Here is a 23,464-nt window from a genome sequence, read left to right as displayed (position 1 = left end):
GTCCAGCGGAGAGCTATGAGGATGATGAGGGGACAGGAGGGCATGGCTGATGAGGAGAGGCTGAGGGACCTGAGGCTGTTTAGTCTGGAGAAGACTGAGAGGGGATTTAATACATGTTTATAAATATCTGAGTGCTGGGGGTCAGGAGTGGGGGTCAGGGTGGGGGACAGGCTCTGCTCACTGCTCCCTGGGATAGGACAAGGAGCAATGGGTGTAAGCTGCAGCACAGGAGGTTCCAGCTCAACACAAGGGGGAACTTCTTTACTGTAAGGGTCACAGAGCACTGGCACAGGCTGCCCAGAGAGGTTGTGGAGTCTCCTTCTCTGGAGCCTTTCAAGGCCTGTCTGGATGTGTTCCTGTGTGACCGGAGCTAGATTGTGTGGTCCTGCTCTGGCAGGGGGGTTGGACTTGATGATCTCCTTGGGTTCCTTCCAACCCCTAACATCCTGTGAGCCTGTGATAATATCTGTCCAGAGTATATGCCAGCAACAACTTGGGAACTACCAGGGGCAGTTGTTACAGTGGATGCAGCACATCTCCACTGAGCCTGTCACTGTTTTCTAGGCAAGAGAGCTCTCATCTCCACTGCTGTGTAATGCATGCTGCCTGGCATGGTACTGCTGCATTGGGATTTGTTCAGTTTCCTTTCAGACTTCACCTTTCTCCCTGCATTACTGACCTCTGTGTCCTTTCTTAGGAAGACTGTGTGCTGTTTGATTCAGAAAGCCATTGCTCTGCTACTCTTTACTGGCAGTGGAACAATTCCTATTTAATTGGTTTGAATTGTCTTCCCAGTAGTCATATGCTGGACAAGTTCAAAATGGTGCATTAGTAGATCTGGACAGTTAATTTGAGCAGTGGTGACACATCCTCAAGATGGCAGCTGTGCCTTTGAGCCCTATATTTTATGCATCAGTGAGTTTCTTTTTGAAGCAGATAATTGCAAGGATTTAAACCAAAGAATGTAGTCTTTAACCTTTGACAGTCTTTCTACCAAAAGTTAATGCCACTGTGCTCATGCTGTGGTCCAGTGTGATGGTCTGGGTGTTACCTGCCCCCCTACTCTTGTGAAATCACCCAGACTAGACTCAGCCAGCTGAAAGGTAAGGAAAGGAGCTTTGTATTCACAGCTCAGCACAAGATACAAGCAGAGAGTTACAATAGTTACAGCTATAGACCGATATAGACAAGTTGGAGGTGATACAGAAACACAGCAGCCCTGCCAGAAACCAGAGTCCCCAGGAGGGGCTCCCAACCACCCTTCCACCTTCTTTCCACCCCTCTACCTTGTCCCAGACTTTGCCTTATGTGCAAGGTGAGTTTGGAGGATCAGCCAGGGGAGTCAGAAAGCAGAAGGATTAGTTACACAGAAGCAACTGTCCAGGGAGAAAGCACAGACACCAGCTGTGACAGCGACACACACGCACACTGTCTCATCTGTGTTTGTGTTCTCGTTTTCATCCATCTCAGCAAGCCTATGGGTGCAGTAGATATCACCACTGTTTTCTTTTTCACAGCCTAGAATCTAATTTCTCTCACTAAAACATTCCAGTTTGCCTCAAGCTAGCACTGTTTTGTTAAGCAGGAGGTATTCTTGAGCTGCTTGGTCCTACCTAATCCTAATTTAAATCTGAGCAATACTGCACTCTGCAGCTGACTTGCATTGTCCTCTTTTAGTCTTTATAAGAAATCAGTGTTACTATGTAAAAAATTAACATCTACAGCTATTTGACACAGTTAATTGAGTTATGAAAAGCTTAAAAGGTGAACTTAATGCATCACTGTTAGAGCCTACTGATGTCTTACAAAGCTGCTGCACTCTTCTAATGCAGAGATCTAGCATGATATTATTTGCATGCAGTATTAGCTCTAATTGGAAACCTAACAGGATACTAGAGATTTCTGAGGCTATTACTAACTCCTATTTTTTTTTCCTCAAGTCTGTGGGATTTTTATTGACAGTCCTTTGGGCTGCAGCTGAAAATGTAATGCAGAATGTTGAAATAGTCCTTACTGGTTCAGAGCAAGCTGATCACACATCATAATTCTTGAGTGCCAAAGTGCTCCCTGTAGGCAGTGATAAAGATTCTGGCAGTCAGCTGGTGCTAAAAAAGCTCAAGTACCTGTTCCCTTCAGTATCTCCATCTTCAGAGGAGAGAGGAGAAGGTAATTGCTGGTGTGACTTGCAGTAATGACAGTCTGTAGGTTGCTAATGCATTCATAAAGAGGTGATTCCTTGGATTGGTGGCTAAGGGTGCCCCAGAGAGTCTTTGTCAGTAGGTTTGCACAGTTAGGTTGGTATCTTTCAAGAGGTGGAGCTTCTGTCAAGATACAGAGCTCTTGGGGTCTAGTGCACAAGTTGTAGATGGAGAGTACTGAGTGCCCAAAAAAAGAGCTGCATACAACTGGGACAAGTTGTGAAGGTGGAGTGGGATTCCAGGAGCGTTCGGGAAGGAATAGGTTTTACTGTCGTACAGATTGTGAGCTGTGTGTGGGTTTTCTGTTCCGAGGAGAGACATCCTTCCCTGGTGGGTGGTGCATCACTTTGCATAGAACCTGTAACCCTTTACTGCATTCTTAAATGCTTCCTTCACTGTTTGTCACAGAATCACAGAATGTTAGCAGCTGGAAGGGACCTTAAAAGATCATCTAGTCCAACCTCCTTGCCAGAGCAGGACCCCATCACAGTGGAACACCATATCTGCTCCTTCTTCACTCCAACCACCCCTTTTTGCCCCCTTTTCCTCCCCAAATCCAGAGCACCTGGGCTCTGTTGGAGTCTTCTCCCACCCCATATGTGACCACTTTGCCCTCCTTGCCCACTCCTAAGCTTGCTCAACTGGGCAGGGGGATCCTCCTCCCATCATCACTAGTGAGTGTCGATGGTGCACACTGGAACTATTTAGCATCAACATATTGTGAACCTTTAGTTTAGTCTGAAAATCAAATCTTAGGGTTGGTAATAGAATTAATTCCCTGTCTCTCCACGAATTACCCTGCTGTCCAGGGCATGGTCACCAGCACTTAAAAGAGCAGGAGAAAAAAGCATGCCCCTGGTCCATGTTGTTACACTGAGAGTTTGTTAAGTGTATTTCTGTTTGTAATACTGTTACTAATGCCCAGCAATTACTCTGGTTCCCTCTGCACTAATCAAATGCATATTGGCATGGGTGTGTTGGATTGACTGGATTCCCTTCCCTCTTATGTGATACTACTCCATGGCTGCTGTAATACAGAGTCATAGAATTGTTTAGGTTATAGAATCATGGAATCAGTCAGGGTTGGAAGGGACCACAAAGATCAGCCAGTTCCAACCCCCCTGCCATGCCCAGGGTCACCCTACCCTAGAGCAGGCTGCACACAGCCTCAGCCAGCCTGGCCTCAAACACCTCCAGCCATGGGGCCTCAACCACCTCCCTGGGCAACCCATTCCAGCCTCTCACCACTCTCATGCTGAAGAACTTCCTTCTCATGTCCAGTCTGAACCTACCCACCTCCAGCTTTGCTCCATTCCCCCCAGACCTGTCACTCCCTGAGAGCTGAAAAGGTCCCTCCCCAGCTTTTTTGTAGCCCCTCTTCAGGTCCTGGAAGGCCACAAGAAGGTCACCTGGGAGCCTCCTCTTCTCCAGCCTGCACAGCCCCAACTCTTTCAGTCTATTGGAAAAGTCCTCTAAGATCATTGAGTCTTACTGCCCTTTTTTTTATCTTCCTGTCTAGTATTAGCATGGGGAAAGAAGAGGATCTTAAAATCTGTCCCCTTAGAGAACAAGAGAAGATATTTCCAAAGTCCTAGCACATCCCCCATTAAAAAAGCAGTGTCAGCACTTTGTGGTAGTCAAATGGAGCTTTCAGCAGTAGTATCTTTCAGCTAAAATACTACCAGAACAGCACAGAGACAGAGGGAGCAACAGAGTCCTAAATCATTAATGGCTTTGTAGGTTGAGCTGTACTTGAAAATACTCAGTGACATATGGCACACTATGGAATACAAGTGTCTGAGGATCACAGTGAAAGAGATTTTCAGCAAGCAGACATTCATGTTCTGAACACTGTTAGTTTCAGCTGCTGGCAGGTTAGAGGGAATCTAGAATTAGACCAAGCTGGTTTGAGAAAGTGTTCTTTTATTTTGGCACAGTGATTGCAGTGCTCCTTACAAAGGCAGTTCCACAAGACAAACAATAGGATGAGTTCATGTGGCCTCATTTTAGAAATGAGTAGCAAAATGCTAAAATCAAAAAACCATTGGCATTCAAGAGTAGAGTCCTGGATTTGGTCTCTTTGGGTTGTACAATGAGCCTTGGTTTGGCAACAATACTGAAATTTTAGAGTCACAGAATCAACCAGGTTGGAAGAGAGCTCCAATCTCATCCAGTCCAACCTAGCACCCAGCCCTGCCCAAGCAACCAGACCATGGCACTAAGTGCCCCAGCCAGGCTTGGCTTCAACACCTCCAGGCACGGCAACTCCACCACCTCCCTGGGCAGCCCATTCCAATGCCAATCACTCTCTCTGACAACAACTTCCTCCTAACATCCAGCCTAGACCTCCCCTGCCACAGCTTGAGACTGTGTCCCCTTCCTCTGGTGCTGGTTGCCTGGGAGAAGAGACCAACCCCACCTGGCTACAATGTCCCTTCAGGTAGCTGCAGACAGCAATGAGCTCTGTCCTGAGCCTCCTCTGCTGCAGGCTGCACACCCCCAGCTCCCTCAGCCTCTCCTCACAGGGCTGTGCTCCAGGCCCCTCCCCAGCCTTGCTGCACTTCTCTCAACACCTTCCAGCACCTCAACATCTCTCTTGAATTGAGGAGTCCAGAACACAGCACTCAAGGTGTGGCCTGAGCAGTGCTGAGTGCAGTGGAGGAATAACAAACAAGATTCCCAAAGTCAACATAGGTCCTTAGTTTTCAGTTTGTGTGATCTTTGATGTGGTACAGTCTGAGCAAGGCTGAACTGAAAGAGCCATTTCTGAATACAGTGAGAAACCAATCTGTGAAACTTAACTGCTCTGTTGTGTTGAGATTGTGTGGCATATGTAATAGTAGTTCTGGACAATGTTGTTCTTAAAATAGCAGAAGGAAGAAGCTGACAAAAACATACCTGACCTCTTGTTCCTCAGGTTTGCTAAGCAGTCTGGAACACTGATAAGTAAGGTCGCTGAGATGTTGAAAGCTTTCAGTCTGGTTTTACTCCCTCTTTTCAGGTGGTGTATGAAGTACTGCAAGCTTTCTTCCTTGTCATACTTGAAGAGTGTACAAGTTTGTCTTTTATTTGAACTCTGGCAATATTCCTAAACAATTGGGTTTTTTTATCTCTTAGTGCTGGCCCCAAAGGTGATAACATCTACGAATGGAGATCAACCATTCTAGGACCTCCAGGTTCCGTCTATGAGGGAGGTGTTTTCTTCCTTGACATCACATTTACACCAGAATATCCTTTCAAGCCTCCAAAGGTAAGAGATCTCTAGCTGACTGTCTTAAGTCATGAACACTCAACAGACAGGAGAGTAGCAGACAGTGTTAAGGGAATGCAGCCTATTTGAAAGCCACTCTCTTCAAGAGCAAGCTTGAGCTCCTTTCAGACGTTATGTTGGTTTTCAGGTGATGTTAACAGCTTTTGTAGTCCTCTTGATTGCTATTTCAGAGCTTTTCTTCACTTTGTAAGAAGTGAATTGCACTGAGCAATTAGTGCATGCAGGGGGACAGGACTGAGAAACTGAAAAGTAAATAAATTTGGGGAAAAGAAAAAGGATACAAATACTTGTTTGCTTCTCAAACCACAAGTACAAGGTATGTGTGTTTCAGCCAGTGTGTTCCAGTGCCGCAAGGCAAAGCAGTACAAGGGAATGTTACCTTGTGGTTGGCATCCAGAGGAAGAATGCTGGGTTACAGGAGGAAGAGGTGATTGCATGTACACTTCCTGTTTGCCTTGCAGCGTGTTTAGCTTTGCTCTTTAGAGGTAAACACCAGTGTCAGCTCCATCTTCAGACTTTGGTCCAATCTGCAGTAGAAAGAGCTTGCCAGGGTTTGGTCCATCAGTCCACGTCAGTGGAGACGATGCTCGTGGGTCATACCAGACCAGTTAACAGAACCCTCCCGAAGGAAGAGAACTGTTGGACTGCCCTTGCTAGCATAACAGGACCTTGCATTCTACTCCAAGGCTAGGGCTCTGAATTACAAGCAATATGATGTACCTTGGGACATCTCTAGTGATTTCCAGCTGACAGGTGTCCATCCCTCTTCAGAGGTTCTTTTGAGAGCACAGATAGTTCTCTTGTTAGTTTAATTCAGTTCAAAACAGTTTCTCATTCTTTCAGTTTCGTTAGTTTACCTTGGATAAGTCCCTTGTGCAATCATGACATGAGCGCAGTAAGCATTTAAAGAGGGATTTTTACCTTCCCGTGCACGCTTTGCTGCAGCTTTGCTTTCTGTGCTACATCAGAAGCACTCATCATTGTAAGCTTACCCAGCTTGTTGCCTTGCAAGACCATGTTATAACTCCTGAGAAGCACTGAGACAGCCCCTTGTGCCCAATTCCCTAATGCAGAACTGAAGATAGGGTTTCATCATTTGAGCTGAGCCCTGCTTTCTGTTCTGCACTTCTGACAGGGATCTCTTTGCCTTTATCTTTGGATCTAAACCCTCAACACAGAAGGAAAGAAGAGTAGGATTAAAAAGAAAAAAAAACCAGGCACCACTTAGTGAGACCTCAAAAAGATGTTTTAGTGGAGATTCATTTGTAGCAGAGTTGTATTTAAATGGAGTCCATGTTGATTTACAAACCAGCATATATGTATGGAAATAAAATGCATGTAACTTCACTTATGTTGGGATGGGGTACAGGAGAAAGCAGCTCTGATAGAACATACTTGTGCTACTTGGGTACTTTGGGTTTAAATGAGTAACTTCTGCTGTAGCAGCTCCTGTGCTAACACCTACGCTAGTCTTAGTCAATAATGTGGGAAATATCATATAGCTCCTGCTTGATTTCCACTAATGTGGTGTCAGATTGCTCAGCTTCTTGTGATGGCAGATAAATATTGTCTGTGGCTCATCTAGAAGTGGCAGGACTAATGGAATATACCATAGCCTTCCACCTGTATTTGTCTTACAGGGCAGTATTTGTCTTACAGAAAGAAGCAGTTAATGGAAACAAACCCCACTCTGTTACTTTGATAAGCACTAATAGACCAGGAGAGTGGTTCAAAGTCATTTCAAAAGCCAAGGCTTTAGAAGGAAAACATTATGCTCTCTAGAGCAAGGGCTAGTTTCCCTTGAGTCTTCCTTGCTAAGCTTTGCAAGTCTCCTGGAAGAAAACCACTTCCTCTTTGAATCCTCAGTAATTCTTACAAGGACAGTCCCTGCTGTGGGCAGCCCTGTGGTGAAATGTCTATAGCAGAATACATATAACTTCGAGGTGAAATATCATTAAAAGATTTACATTCTTAAAGTGAGTGAGGTGAAACTGCTCATCCTGATGGGCTTCAAGCCCTTAGGGATATGTGTGAGAGAAGGTGCTGAGGCATAGCCATGAATGCTCTGTACTTGATCATAGAATGAAGCAGGTTGGAAGAGAGCTCCAAGCTCATCCAGTCCAACCTAGCACCCAGCCCTGGCCAATCAACCAGACCATGGCACTAAGTGCCTCATCCAGGCTTTGCTTCAACACCTCCAGGGATGGTGACAACAACACAGCCCTGGGCAGCCCATTCCAATGCCAATCACTCTCTGCCGACAACTTCCTCCTAACATCCAGCCTAGACCTCCCCTGCCACAACTTGGCACTGCTCTGCCCTGATCCTCCTCTTCTGCAGGCTGCACCCCCCCAGCTCCCTCAGCCTCTCCTCACAGGGCTGTGCTCTAGGCCCCTCCCCAGCCTTGCTGCCCTTCTCTCCATACCTTCCAGCACCTCAACATCTCTCTTGAATTGAGGAGCCCAGAACTGGACACAGCACTCAAGGTGTGACCTGAGCAGTGCTGAGTAAAAGGTCAGAATAACCTCCCTTGTCATGATCATCCTAGAGGTGTGTGATAAAAGATATACAGATGCAGATTTTGACAACTGGGTCTAGCTCCAGCTTCGAGTGCAAGATTTTGAGAGGGGAAATTAAAGGTCTTACAATATGAGCTGGAAACACATTGCACAGTAGGAGGAACTTGAGTGGGAGAAGCCCGATACAGGGATAGATATTCTCTCTTCTGTCCTAAATTACATATTTAGGACACAGAGTCTTTTTACATTTATTGAGCAGTCCACAGGGCACTTTGAAGCTGTTGGCATTAATCTGTTCTCTGCACTTGGTTTCTCATTTGGTTTGGTATTCTGGTTTTGCTTTTCTTTTAGATAGGCGAAGTCAGGCAGTTGCTGGGTGAACCTAGTTTCAGGATACTCCAATAAACAAGTATAATTAGAATGTAAGAGTTCAGTACTTAGTCCTCGAGATGATTGTGACTATTCATGTGTACTATTGCAGTGGATGTTTTCCCAAGAGTTACATTAGGTTTGGGTTAGATTTTCACTTATTAAAGTGAAAACAGTACCTTGTGTTGACCTGGAGTGGGCTTTGATCGTTTGAATTAGTAACCTCTAACCACATCATAGAATATAGAACCAACCAGGTTGGAAGAGACCTTCAAGATCACCCAGTCCAACCTATCCCCCAGCCCTATCCAGTCAACCAGACCATGGCACTAAGTGCCTCATTCAGTCTTTTCTTGAAGACCTCCAGGGACAGTGACTCCACCACCTCCCTGGGCAGCCCATTCCAATGTCAATCACTCTCTCTGACAACAACTTCCTCCTAACATCCAGCCTAGACCTGCCCTGGCACAACTTCACACTGTGTCCCCTTGTTCAGTTGCTGGGTGCCTGGGAGAAGAGACCAACCTCACCTGGCTACAGCCTCCCTTCAGGGAGCTGCAGGCCGCAATGAGCTCTGCCCTGAGCCTCCTCTGCTGCAGGCTGCACACCCCCAGCTCCCTCAGCCTCTCCTCACAGGGCTCTGCTCCAGGCCCCTCCCCAGCCTTGCTGCCCTTCTCTGGACACCTTCCAGCAGCTCAACATCTCTCTTGAATTGAGGAGCCCAGAACTGGACACAGCACTCAAGGTGTGGCCTGTCAGTGTTCTCCCCACTTCCATTCTGCTGATTCTGTACATTAGCCTCTGCTGTCACCTCAGGATAAGGTTGAGCATATCTTCTTTTATGTCTTTTCAAAAGCTTTGCTTAACTCACTGTAATTACTCCATCAGTGTAATGTCAAGTGGGACACCTCCAAGAGACTGTTCAGTTATTTTATGTTTTCTGCTGTTCCACATGCTGTTTATTCTCTTGGGCTTGGTCTGAATCTACTGGATTGTGTGATTAGCTTTGGTTTTCCTCTTCAACTCTGTCGTGCACATTTACTTCAAATGTTAGAATAACAGAATCAGTCAGGGTTGGAAAGGACCACAAGGATCATCTAGTTCCAACCCCCCTGCCATGGGCAGAGACACTCTACCCTAGATCATCCAGCCTGACCTTAATGACCTCCAGCCATGGGGCCTCAACCGCCTCCCTGGGCAACCCATTCCAGCCTCTCTCCACTCTCATGCTCAACAACTTCCTCCTCACATCTAGGCTGACTCTCCCCACCTCCAGCTTTGCTCCATCCCCCCCAGTCCTGTCACTCCCTGACGGCCTAAAAAGTCCCTCCCCAGATCTTTTATAAGCCACTTCAGATCCTGGAAGGCCACAAGGAGGTCACCTGGGAGCCTCCTCCAGCCTGCACAGCCCCAACTCTTTCAGTCTGTGCTCACAGCAGAGCTGTTGCAGCCCTCTGAGCATCCTCCTGGCCCTGCTCTGGACACTCTCCAGCATCTCAATATCCCTCTTGTCCCAGGGGCTCCAGAGCTGGTTGCAGTACTCCAGCTGGGGTCTCAGCAGAGCACAGCAGAGAGAGGGAGAATCCCCTCCCTGGCCCTGCTGGCCATACTTCTGCTGCAGCCCAGGCTCTGCTTGGCTTTCTGGGCTGCAAGTGCACACTGCTGGCTCCTGTTGAGCTTCTTGTCCAGCAGCACCCCCAAGTCCCTCTCCTCAGGGCTGCTCTTCAGCCACTCACTGCCCAGCCTGGATTGGTGCTTGGTGTTGCCTCGACCCAGCTGCAGGACTTTGCACTTGCTCTTGTTGAACTCCTGAGCTTGACTTGTGCTCACCTCTGCAGCCTGCCCAGGTCCCTCTGGATGGATCCCTGCCCTCCAGCCTGGCTGCTGCACCACACAGCTTGGTGTGGGCAGCAAACTTGCTGAGGCTGCACTTAGTGCCTCTGCCCATGGCACCCACAAAGCTGTTGAACAAGACTGGTGCCAGGACCGATCCCTGAGGGACTCCACTTGTCACTGGCCTGCACATGGCCATGGAGCCACTGACAGCCACTCTTTGGGTGCAGCCATCAAGCCAGGTCTGTACCCATCCAGTGCTGCACCTGTCAGTTTATTTATTATTTGTTGTTTGAGTTTGCTTTGTGGGCCTCCAATTCTTCTTCCTTTCCCAGCTTCACTCGGGTTTCCTGCATGGCTGGCTTTTGTACCTTCAGCCCAAACTGTAAATGGCACAGAGCTGGACTGCAGTTGTCTGAAGCCATCCCAGCTCTGACTTGCTGCTTAGGTGAAAACAAATACACATTTCTTGCATAGTGCTTTGGTTAGACAGAGCTCCACCAACAGGACAGTACTGCTTTTGGTGCCTCATATATGGCCCTTAAGAGTTACTTGCTAAGATTTCTTGAGGAACCAGGCTGTTCTCCAAATCCATGGGAGTCCATCTTTTTCTCTCTTACTCTTTGGGGTTGTTTAGCCTGGAGAAGAGGAGGCTCAGGGCAGAGCTCATTGCTGTCTACAACTACCTGAAGGGAGGCTGTAGTCAGGTGGGGTTGGGCTCTGCTGCCAGGCAACCAACAATAGAACAAAGAGACACAGTCTCAAGCTGTGTCAGGGCAGGTCTAGGCTGGATGTGAGGAGGAAATTGTTGGCAGAGAGAGTGATTGGCATTGGAATGGGCTGCCCAGGGAGGTGGTGGAGTCGCTGTCCCTGGAGGTGTTGAAGCAAAGCCTGGCTGGGGCACTTAGTGCCATGGTCTGGTTGATTGGCCAGGGCTGGGTGCTAGGTTGGGATGGATGAGCTTGGAGCTCTCTTCCAACATGGTTGATTCTATTATTCTTCATGAGTAATAGTTAAACAGCCTATTTATTAAAGGTAAACAGGATTCATGCTTTCTTAACTGGACTGAGAGATCACCTACCGAGTATTTAGGTGTTGTGCTCAGAATCAGGACTAAGAGCTTTCTGTCTTTATAGATTAGAACTGGTGACCTCTCTGTTAATTTGGTCCTTATTGTATCAATTTGGAAATATTCTGTGCTTCCCTTTCTGGAAGTGTTTGATCTGTTAAATTATTGCCTCACCTACATTTAGAAGTTTCCTGGAAGGAGACCAAAGCTGCAGGTTCAATAGAGAAATACTGAGCAAGTGGTGGATCTGAGCTGAGGGCTGCTCAGGAACCAGAGGCAGGGCTGTTGACAGCACCTGCAAATGCCACAAACTTCTGCTTTGTTCTGAACAGTATGGTTTGGGGCAGGTGTCACAGGGTCATAGCTGCTCTTGGCACAGGCTGATGTATATGGATTTCCACACAACTGTGCATTCCTGCTTTTCCTCTGAGGATCAGATGGAGCACAGCCCTGTGGGGAGAGGCTGAGGGAGCTGAGGTTGTTTAGCCTGCAGAAGAGGAGGCTCAGGGCAAATCTCATTGCTGTCTACAACTACCTGAAGGGAGGCTGTAGCCAGGTGGGGTTGGGCTCTGCTGCCAGGCAACCAGCAACAGAAGAAGGGGACACATTCTCAAGCTGTGCCAGGGCAGGTCTAGGCTGAATGTTAGGAGGAAGTTGTTGTCAGAGAGAGTGATTGGCATTGGAATGGGCTGCCCAGGGAGGTGGTGGAGGCACTGTTCCTGGAGGTCTTCAAGAAAAGACTGAATGAGGCATTTAGTGCCATGGTCTAGTTGACTGGATAGGGCTGGGGGATAGGTTGGACTGGATGATCTTGGAGGTCTCTTCCAACCTGATTGGTTCTATGATTCTATGAAGCAAAGGTTGTTTTGATTTCTTACCTGCCATACATCTAAGGCTCCCTAGGTATAAAGGAGCAGAGGTTCTTGGCTTTGGAGTTGTAACTTGTTGCAGGAGGTATAGGAGGTCCACTCTCTTGAAGAAATTTTGCCATTGCAACCCATAAAATGTGAAAAAGCGTCAGGATTTGAGGATTTTGTTTGTTTGCTGTTTTAATCTAAAATCCAAACAGTTTATGAGGAACAAAGCAGAAGGTCTCCTCAGGCATGCAGTGTGGGTGTCTCGTGTGACAAGTAGCTGCTTTTGAAACTCCAAAAATAACCTGTGCTCTCAGGAGTGTGCTTGGGAACACAGCATGGATGCAGTGCATGGTGACACTCCAGGCACAGAGCTTTTGTAGTTGTCACTCCACCTCAAGCCTACAAGAGGGAGGGTCATAGGCAAAATTTCTGCATCAGAAAGACTAGGAAAAAACATTACATTTGACTGGCAAGTTTTGTGTGGGCTGACCTCACAGAATCACACAAACATTCAGGTTGGAAAGCCCCTCAGGATCACCAAATCCAACCGATAACCCTACTCTACGTGGTTCACCCTAAACCGTATTCCAAGCACCACATCCAGATGCCTTTTAAACACACCCAGGGTTGATGACTCAAGCACCTCCCTGGGCAGCCCATTCCAGTGCCTCATCCCAAGAGAAAGCACTGTTGCATGCCTGTCATACCACATGCTTGCTGAGTGTGTTCTGCAAACCCTGTGCCCTGTAGACCAGACAGTAACATTTGTGTGTGTGGAGAGTTGATAATTCTGGTGATTTTAGGGCATAAACCTACCCAATTTTTTTCACGCAGATAGTCCTAATCAAAATCCCAAGCACAATCCAGGCTGAGTGGGGAGTGGCTGAGAGCAGCCCTGAGGAACAGGAACTGGGGGTCTGGGTTGATGAAAAGCTCAACATGAGCCTGCAGTGTGAGTGCAGCCCAGACAAAACCCTGTGCTGGGCTGCAGCAAGAGCAGTGTGGGCAGCAGGGCAAGGGAGGGGATTCTGCCCCTTGGCTCTGCTCTCCTCAGACCCCATCTGCAGTCCTGGGGGTCGTTCTGGAGCCCCCAGCACAAGCAGGACATGGAAGTGTTGGAGCCAGTCCAGAGGAGGCCACCAAGATGCTCAGAGGGCTGCAGCAGCTCTGCTGTGAGCACAGGCTGAGAGTGTTGTGGCTGTGCAGCCTGGAGAGGAGAAGGCTTCCAGGAGACCTTGGAGTGGCCTTCCCATGTCTGAAGGGGACCTACAGGAAGGCTGGGGAGGGACTATTGACAAGGTCTGGGAATGACAGGACAAGGGGGAATGGGTTTAAAGTGGCAGAGGGGAGATTCAAAGTGGATGTTAGGAAAGGGTTGTTTGCAGTGGGGGTGGTGAGACACTGGCACAGGTTGCCCAGGGAGGTTGTGGAGCACAGAATCACCCAATGTGATCTTTGATCTTTGATTCTGTGCTCCACAACCTGCCTGGAGATGTTCAAGGCCAGGTTGGATGAGACCCTGAGCAACCTGCTCTAGTGGGAGGTGTCCCTGCCTATGGCAGTGGGTTGGAACTGGATGAGCTTTGAGTTCCTTCCAACCTGTGGTTCTGTGCAGGGTCAGCACAAAGCCTTGCTGCAGCTGACTTTGTGTTCTCCTGAGGAAGACTCCTGGTGCTCTTGTTTCCCTTTTGGATAACTTCTCTCTCAAGCTGCCCTGTTGGTTCCTGTCTCCCAGACATGAAAACAGCTCTTAGAAGCGGTGGTTCGTAGGGCTGTGGTGCAGATGTTACCACTCGTGAGTCCCTGCTGGGGCTGCGAGGATTCACCCCAGGGCTCCCATAGGCCACCTTTGCCCTACGTTTCTGTCCCCTGCCCGCTGAGCTCGGGGCTGGAAGTGGTCCTGCTGGCCACGCACTCGTGAGACTTTTACTTCTTATTTCCCACCGGACTCTTCTGGGCTGACCGCTGCCCGGAGGCGGGCGCGCACGGCCGCAGCGCTCGGCTTAGGCGCTGCCGTCAGAGACCCCCGGGGGAGCGCTGCCCGCGGGCGTGCGGCCCGGCGGCCGCGGGCGGATGCGCTCCCGATGGCAGCCGCCAGAGGGCGCCGGCGGCGCGGGGAGCACGCCCGGCCGCGGGGCGCTGACGCCGTCCCTCGTGTGCGCCGCTCCGCCGCCTGCGGCGCATCTCTTCCCTCCAGCCTCTGCCGCCTGCCGTATTCCCGCGGTGCGTGAGGCGCCTCAGCACACCGGCTGCTCTCTGTGTCTTTCAGGTAACGTTTCGGACAAGAATCTACCACTGTAACATTAACAGCCAAGGTGTCATCTGCCTGGACATTTTAAAAGACAACTGGAGTCCAGCATTAACCATTTCTAAAGTTCTCCTCTCCATCTGCTCCCTCCTCACAGACTGCAACCCGGGTAAGTCCTCTCTGCAGCCACATAGGCCACTGGCCACCTTGCACCCCGCCCAGCAGCCAAATAACGCAGCCCTCATTGCATCCTGCTGGCGCCAGCAGGCACAGCTCTGGGCTCCAGCGCAGCACATTGCTATGTGCGCGGCAGCCAAGGAGGGGCTGCAGGTGGTAGCTGGCACAGCTGTAACAGCTGCCTGCTGTTCACTGCTCCTCACACTGAGTCCTCCTCCTGCACGTGAAAACTCCTTCCCCTGCCAAAGGTTAAACACTCTTGGTCTGTGGAACTGTAGTGATTCATTAATGGAGATGGAAGAGCCACCAAACACAGTTCTGAAAGCAAGATTAGCCTTTTACTTTCCACCACACAGTCAAAACCAGTGACCAGCCATGCTGCTACTCTAACCCACCTGTTATCCACAGTGGTTAGGAGGCAGATGTCTTGGTTTCCAAAATCAGTTTTTACAGGTTGCATTTCCATGAGAGAAGTACCAGATTTCACAATATATTATCCGTAATAAAATGCAACTTCTTGCAAAACAAAAACCTCTCCTTGAGATTTGGTCTTTCCTAGAAGGCAGGTTTGTATCAGTACAAGTACATTTAGCCACGAGTATGTCCCAGGCACTCTTAGAAGGGATTAAAAAACCCTGACATGCATTAATCAGTCCTCAGCAATGCAAATGTTGTCTTTTAAATCTTTAAAACTTTAATTGCCATTTTGTCTTTGCTGAGTAATAGATAAGATGTAGAATCATAGACTCACAGAATCAAGTCAGGGTTGGAAGGGACCACAAGGAGCAGCCAGTTCCAAGCCCCCTGCCATGCCCAGGGACACCCTACCCTAGAGCAGGCTGCACACAGCCTCAGCCAGCCTGGCCTGAAACACCTCCAGCCATGGGGCCTCAACCACCTCCCTGGGCAACCCATTCCAGCCTCTCACCACTCTCATGCTGAAGAACTTCCTCCTCACCTCCACTCTGACTCTCCCCCCCACCAGCTTTGCTCCATCCCCCCCAGCCCTGTCACTACCTGAAATGTGGCTGTAAATATAAATCAGACAGACTATGAGTTTGGAATGTTTAGCTTGTTGCAATGTACCTTGCCTGTGAGATGCTCTTGTATTCAATTCACACTTGCATTGTAAGTTTCTGTTTGGTAAAGTGGTTTGTTTCCTTTGCAGCTGACCCCCTGGTTGGAAGCATTGCCACTCAGTATATGACTAACAGAGCAGAGCATGACAGAATGGCCAGACAGTGGACCAAAAGATATGCTACATAAATTGATTTCCCCACTCCCCTTTTTTTTTGTCAACCTCTTATTTGTCTGTGATGGAAAGAGCTGCTTATGATTTTGAAGGTGTGGGGGGAGGGAGGGTGTGCTGTTAAAGAGTAGGGTATTTCTATAACAGATTTTATTCAGTCTTTTGTTTCCTGAGGTTTTGTTGTTGTAACTTAAGGTATCTTGCTACAGTAGACAGCTAGGATTGGGAGTAGCCTCCTTTGAGACTGTAATTAGTTCAGCAATATTAGCTCACGTGTAGAACCGAGAAGAATGTAAACTCTTAGACTTCTTTGGTTTTCAGTTTGCTTGCAACATGTAAAAGGTTAAAACAGCTTAATTTTGTACAGGTGCATATGTTGACATTGATGTAAAAGTCAGTTGAAGACTCTACACAGTTTTTGCTTTCTGTTCTTCCTTGGATTCCTCTCTTCTTCTTTCTTTTTTCTCTTCTTGTTTTGTAAAGAGCGGTTTGGATTCGCTATCCCCTCTGGAGGGCACAGTGCTACTTAACAAACACTCTGTAAAGACTGTCATCTCATCACCTCTGATGTGGAGAGGGAGATATGTGTGGCCTCATATCTGAAATGAGAAGTAGTTAATGTATTATTTGATAAGCCAGTCTATGTATGTGAAAAGAAGGAAGGGTTTAATCAGGACTATCTGGGAAGCTGTAGTGAAATACCTTAAGCTGTTCAACTGTAAGGCGTGGGATGGGAGTCACTCAGTCGATTGGATGTATGTTATGGGCTACTTAAGTCTGCATTTGTTACTGTGCTAATAAAAAGATGTTTAAAAAAAAGAGAAGAAGAAAAGATTGCTGTTTAGTGCCTTGCTTTGTCCTTTTGCCTCAGCACTATCTGCTGTGAGGGCTACACAGAGAGTAAGGACAAGGGAATCATAGAATGGGTTAGGTTGGAAGGGAACTCAAAGCTCATCCAGTTCCAACCCACTGCCATAGGCAGGGACATCTCCCACTCAAGACCTCGCTCAAGGCCTCATCCAACCTGGCATTCAACACCTCCAGGGAGGTCATAGAATCATAGCATCAACCAGGTTGGAAGAGACCTCCAAGATCATCCAGTCCAACCTATCTCCCAGCCCTATCCAATCAACCAGACCATGGCACTAAGTGCCTCATCCAGTCTTTTCTTGAAGACCTCCAGGGATGGTGACTCCACCACCTCCCTGGGCAGCCCATTCCAATGCCAATCACTCTCTCTGTGAAGAACTTCTTCCTAATATCCAGCCTATACCTACCCCGGCACAACTTGAGACTGTGTCCCCTTGTTCTATTGCTGGTTGCCTGGCAGAAGAGGCCACCCCCCACCTGGCTACAATGCCCCTTCAGGTAATTGTAGACAGTAATAAGATCACCTCTGAGCCTCCTCTTCTCCAGCTAAACAGGCCCAGCTCCCTCAGCCTCTCCTCATAGGATTTGTGCTCCAGGCCCCTCACCAGCTTTGTTGCCCTTCTCTGGACATGTTCCAGCACCTCAACATCCTTCCTGAATTGAAGGGCCCAGAACTGGACACAGCACTCAAGGTGTGGCCTGAGCAGTGCTGAGTACAGGGGAAGAATAACCTCCCTTGTCCTGCTGGCCACACTGTTCCTGATGCAGGCCAGGATGCCATTGGCTCTCTTGGCCACCTGGGCACACTGCTGGCTCATCTTCAGCTTACTCTCTATCAGCACCCCCAGGTCCCTTTCCTCCTGGCTGTTCTCAGCCACTCAGTCCCCAGCCTGTAGTGCTGCCTGGGGTTGTTGTGGCCAAAGTGCAGAACCCTGCACTTGGCCTTGTTCAATCTCATCCCATTGGCCTCTGCCCACCCATCCAGCCTGGCCAGGTCCCTCTGCAGGGCTCTCCTACCTTCCAACAGCTCCACACCTGCTCCTAGCTTGGTGTCATCTGCAAACTTACTGATGCTGGACTCAATCCCCTCATCCAGATCATCAATAAAGATATTGAACAGGACTGGGCCCAGCACTGATCCTTGGGGAACACCACCAGTGACAACTGCCAACTGGATGTGGCACCATTCACCACCACTCTCTGGGCTCTGCCTTCCAGCCAGTTCTTGATCCAGCACAGAGTGAATCTGTCCAAGCCATGAGCTGCCAGCTTGGCTAGGAGCTTCTTGTGGCAGACTGTGTCAAAGGCTTTGCTGAAGTCCAAGTAGACTCCATCCACAGCCTGCCCCACATTCACCAGGCAGGAACCTGATCATAAAAGGAGATCAGGTTGGTGAGGCAGGACCTGCCCTTCCTAAACCCATGCTGGCTGGGCCTGATCCCTTGGCCATCCTGTAGGTGCTGTGTGATGGCACCCAAGATGACCTGTTCCATCACCTTGCCTGGCACTGAGGTCAGGCTCACAGCTCTGTAGTTTTCTGGCTCCTCCTTACGACCCTTCTTGTGGATGGTATCACATTGGCAGCTTCCAGTCTTCAGGGACCTCTGCAGTGAGCCAGGACTGCTGATAAATGATGGAGAGTGGCTTGGCCAGCTCAGCTGCCAGCTCTCTCAGCACCCTAGGGTGGATCCCATCCGGTCCCATGGACTTGTGAGGATCCAAATGTCTCAGCAGGTCCCTTACTGCTTCCTCATGGATTAGAGGGGGACTGTACTGGTCCCTGTCTCCATCTGCCACTTCAGGAGTCCAGCTGTGCTGGAGACAACCTGTCCCACTAGTGAAGATTGAGGCAAAGAAGGTGTTAAGCACCTCTGCCTTTTCCTCATCCTTTGTCACTATGTTCCCCTCTCTATCTAACAAGGACTGGAGGTTGTCCTTGGCCCTTCTCTGCCATTCATATATTTAAAGAAACACTTTTTATTTTCCTTGGCAGCCGTGGCCAGCCTGAGCTCCAAGTGGGCTTTTGCCTCTCTCATTTTTCCTCTACAAGACCTAGCAACTTCCTTGAACTTCTCCTGGGACACCTCCCCTCTCTTCCAAAGGTGATACACTCTCTTTTTATCTTTAATTCCTTCAGCAGCTCCCTGCCCATCCAGCCTGGCTGCCTCCCTCCTCGGATCATCTGCTGGCTCAATGGCACAGCTGCTCCTGTGCCTGCAGGAGTTCTCTCTTGAAGTAGGTCCAACCTTCGTGGAGCACAGACTCACCCAATGTGATCTTTGATCACAACCTCCCTGGGCAACCTGTGCCAGTGTCTCACCACCCTCACTGCAAGGAACCCGTTCCTAACATCCAGTTTCAATCTCCCCTCTGCCAGTTCAAACCCATTCCTCCTCATCCTGTCATTACAAGACCTTGTCAATAGTCCCTCCCCAGCCTTCCTGTTGCCCCCTTCAGATATTGGGAGGCCACTCCAAGGTCTCCTCAAAGCCTTCTCTTCTCCAGGCTGAGGAACTCTAACTCTTGATTCCTGTCCTCACAGCAGAGCTGCTGCAGCCCTCTGAGCATCCTCATGGCCCTGCTGTGGACTCATTCCAACAGGACATCTGCAGGTGAGTGTGCTGAGTGCTGACACTTTGGGAAGACACTTCTAGACAAGCACACAAGGAATGACAGCATAAGACATCTTCACTGTGTAGTGTTGTGCAGGCTGGCACAGCCTGTGGGGAGGTAACCTGCCCTACAGTCGATGCTAGTTACGTTTTAGCTTCAGTTGTTACAGCTTTGGCTTTTCAGGACTTGACACATGATTTGAAAGTACAGCTGGAAAAGTGTTAGAGGTCTGGAAGGGAGCCAGACAGGAGGTAGAAGGAAGAAGAGAATATCATCATGGTTTTCTGAGGGAGTGGTCTTCTCCCAGTGGGAAGAGGTGAAAGAAACATGCCCTGTAAACTACCAAAAGACACCTTAAAGGAGATGTAATCTGTAGTTCCTTTTTAACTACCTACAGAGATTCTCTCCTTTAGACACAGTGTTTACGCTGGGGAGTGTAGCGACAGGGCAGTTAGTTGTAGCTGTGGCACTTGGACCACTCCCTTAAGGCAAAGGCTGGAAGTGCACATTCGTTTTCATGCAGCAGGTTAACACCTTGCAACGTTCTTCTGAGTGCTGTGTGCTCCTCTGGGCTCTCAGATTGCTTTCGGTACTTCAGAATAAATTCCCTGCGTTTAGTTTGCAGTCTTCTTTTGCTACCTCTTTGTAGAGGAAATCTGAGTGACTGAGTTGAATCTGTTCATTGCAGGAGCCCTTTCTCTGCCGGGCGGCTGTGGGTAGGAGTATGTGAGCCTCGCCTGCCGCACTGCCGCCTTTTGGCAGTGTCCTGATTTGATGTCTGAGCTCGCTCAGCTCTTTGGCTCAGCCTAGCAAAACTACTGCTACAGAGCAACATCACACCAGGAATCCTTCAGTAAAGGACGGGAGGAAACAAGAAGGTAAATGGATTCATCTCAGCAGTTTTTTGGTCTGCTTTGTGCTACCAGAACATGGCAAATTAACTGCTGCAGCTGGCTGAGGGGAGGGGGCTGAGTGGGGGTGACTGATGTGCACAGCGTTTGTTCAGCAGAATGCAGGAGGAACAGAGAAGGATACTTCAACTTAATCATAGAATCAGCCAGCTGGGAAGAGACCTCCAAGCTCATGCAGCCCAACCTAACACCCAGCCCTAGCCAGTGAACTAGAGCAGGGGTCCTCAAACTACAGCCTGCAGACTGGATACAGCCCCCCCAGGGTCCTCAATCCAGCCCGCTGGTATTTACAGAACCCCCCTGCTGTGGCATGGGGGGGACAACAAGCAGCCACCTCCTGCCACTTAATCCTCTCACCTGCCTCTGCAGCCCCCAAGCACCTCTGGGACTGGGCTGGAACCAAACTATAGTCAGGCCCTGACACTGCTGGGCTGGAACCAAACTATAGTCTGGCCCCCAACAAACTATAGTCAGGACCCCGACAGCGTCTGAGGGACAGTGAACCAGCCCCATGCTTAAAAAGTTTGAGGACCCTTGAACTAGACCACCGAGTGCCCCAGCCAGGCTTTGCTTCAACGCCTCCAATGACAGCAACTCCACCACCTCCCTGGGCAGCCCATTCCAATGCCAATCACTCTCTCTGACAACAACTTCCTCCTAACATCCAGCCTAGACCTGCCCTGGCACAGCCTTAGACTGTGTCCTCTTGTTCTGTTGCTGCTTGCCTAGCAGAAGAGCCCAACCCCACCTGGCTACAGCCTCCCTTCAGGTAGCTGCAGACAGCAATGAGCTCTGCCCTGAGCCTCCTCTGCTGCAGGCTGCACACCCCCAGCTCCCTCAGCCTCTCCTCACAGGGCTCTGCTCCAGGCCCCTCCCCAGCCTTGCTGCCCTTCTCTGGACACCTTCCAGCACCTCAACATCTCTCTTGAATTGAGGAGCCCAGAACTGGACACAGCACTCAAGGTGTGGCCTGAGCAGTGCTGAGCACAGGGGCAGAAGAACCTCCCTTGTCCTGCTGGCCACACTGCTCCTGAGCCAGCCCAGGATGCCATTGGCTCTGCTGCCCACCTGGGCACTGCTACTCATCTTCAGCTACTCTCTCCCATCACCCCCAGGTCCCTCTCTGCCTGGCTGCTCTCAGCCACTCTCTACCCAGCCTGTAGTGCTGCTTGGGGTTGCTGTGGCCAAAGTGCAGAACCCTGCACTTGGCCTTGTTCAGTCTCATCCCATTGGCCTCTGCCCACCCATCCAGCCTGGCCAGGTCCCTCTGCAGGGCTCTTCTATCTTCCACAGCTCCACACCTGCTCCTAGCTTGGTGTCATCTGCAAACTTACTGATGCTAGACTCAGTCCCCTGGTCCAGACCATCAATAAAGGTACTTCACAGGACTGTGCCCAGCACTGGTCCCTGGGGCACTCCTACTTACTCCTTTCTTTTCCTTTTTTTTTTCTTCTAATACTAACTCTCCACTGTGAAGAGGTTCTCCAGCTTCATAGCAGGTAAGTGGTCCCTGTGACCTGGGACAGGTTTTGGGTCAGCAGAACAGTAAGAACAGAACACATGTTCTGCTCTTTAGCTACATTGTGCTTTACTTATCAACCCTATGTAAAATGGTACCACTGTGAGGGCACACACGGTACCCTCACAGTATCTCTTGCTAGAAGCCCCTGTGTGGCCTGTTTGTAGAGGAGACAATGTGTATTTTCCATCACTTGCCAGTAAAATACTGTGATATTTAGGAAAAAAATGATTTGGGTACTTTAAAAGCATCAGAGTAAGCTTATGAAAGGAACCAGTGGGTGGTGCTTGCTTTGGGGAATGCCTAAAATGACCTAAATATGTTTCTCATGAATTTTACTACTTTCAAGATAATGTTTTTATGTAATCTCTTTGGGTAAATGACCTTAGTCTTCCTGAAGACTGCTTTTCCTTTTGCCTTTCTTAAACCATTACCAAGTACTGGGTGTCCAGGGGAGTGAGTGAGCAAGCTGACCTTGCACACTCAAGCTGGCTCTGGCAGCCTACAGGTGGCATCAGCCTTTGCAGTGGAGTTGGCCCTGAGTTCGTCGGGTGCAGAACTGGACAGCAACCAGTTGTTCACTGCCACCCATCCACGGGCACCTTTAGGTTCTGACTTTGCAGCCTTCACCCCCTTGGCTCAGGGGTCAGCTTCAGTGACCGTGTGAGGTTAGCAGAGGTGCTATGATTGACCCAAAACTGAATCAAGGCCATCCTAGGAGAAGGGCTCTGCAGAGATGAAGAGGAGGAACATGACCTGTTCAGTGAGAGGTTGCAGCAAGGAAGTTAATCACTGCTGCTCCAAAGTCACCTCCCCTCGCCAAGCGCACAGGCAGCTGTGGAGTCTCCAGGGCAGGGAGAAGCCTCTAGAACACGTGTTCGGTAGGAAGTGAGTGGGGAGGGAGTGTTCTGCAGCACGGCTTGGGACAGTGGCTTGCTAGCCGGGCCAGGTAAGCCGTGCTGCAGTGCTTACTCAGCTGCAGTGTTGCAATGAAGCAATTGTTTGTTCCCAGCGGGCCATTACAAGAGCTTCCTCATCCATAACTGCTCTCTCATCTTCCTCCTTGGCCACAGCAATTCAAACTGCATTGAGTAAAGCACATAAACAGTTTTGTCTGCCCTCATGCTAAAGGTAGGGACACCTGTTTCGTGTTCAGTGAGTGGTGCTGCTGCTCTGACATTAGTAATGCTGATGGCCTTTATTTGTCAGTGTGCAGGAAGGGCAATGCCATAAGCACACAGCTTAATTGTGAGCATGAAGCACACTTACTGCTCATCACTTATGAGGTGACAGTGCAAATGCTGCTCAGTTTTGCTGATTCACAGCAAGACTGTGAAATTCTCCCTACTTGTTCAAAACATCAATGGAAAATGAGGGCACTGGGTACACTTCAGTCCCCCTCCCTACTCTTGCCTTTAAATACGATGGAAAGCAAGAATCAATTGGTGTGAGAGGTTGCTAGAGGCCAGAAGCTGGCCACTCTCTCTGGGAGTAGTTGCTTGCTCTGTCCCTCTGCCCAGTAATGTTTAGTTTACCAACAGGCTGAGCTAGGACAGCAGCTGCCTGCACCGCAGGTGTACCAGCATGGAGGCTCAAGTACAGCTTGTAGAGTTGTGCTCCTGCTGCTGGACAACGCTCAGCATATCGAGACCATTTGTAGAGGCATTTCTGGACGTTTGCCACGGGGCTGCTCCCAAAAGGCAGCCTCTACACCCACTAGCTCCCTCTCACAAAGTAGTACAGCATTTAGTACCAGTTGTT

General features: G+C 49.3%; 1 protein-coding gene across 1 annotated transcript in view; it reads left to right on the top strand.

The window, feature by feature from the left end:
• Positions 1 to 16,622, top strand: part of UBE2E1 (ubiquitin conjugating enzyme E2 E1) — a 71,627-nt gene extending 55,005 nt beyond the window's left edge. The window contains 3 exon segments of the mRNA XM_064166943.1: positions 5,316 to 5,448; positions 14,386 to 14,533; positions 15,710 to 16,622. Coding sequence (XP_064023013.1) covers positions 5,316 to 5,448; positions 14,386 to 14,533; positions 15,710 to 15,807 — 379 coding nt within the window. The 3' untranslated portion in view covers positions 15,808 to 16,622.
• The last annotated feature ends 6,842 nt before the right edge of the window (positions 16,623 to 23,464 follow it).

The sequence above is a fragment of the Pogoniulus pusillus genome, chromosome 28 (assembly GCF_015220805.1).
Source record: "Pogoniulus pusillus isolate bPogPus1 chromosome 28, bPogPus1.pri, whole genome shotgun sequence".
Lineage (NCBI taxonomy): Eukaryota > Metazoa > Chordata > Aves > Piciformes > Lybiidae > Pogoniulus > Pogoniulus pusillus.
This window is presented reverse-complemented; position numbering and strand designations above follow the sequence as displayed.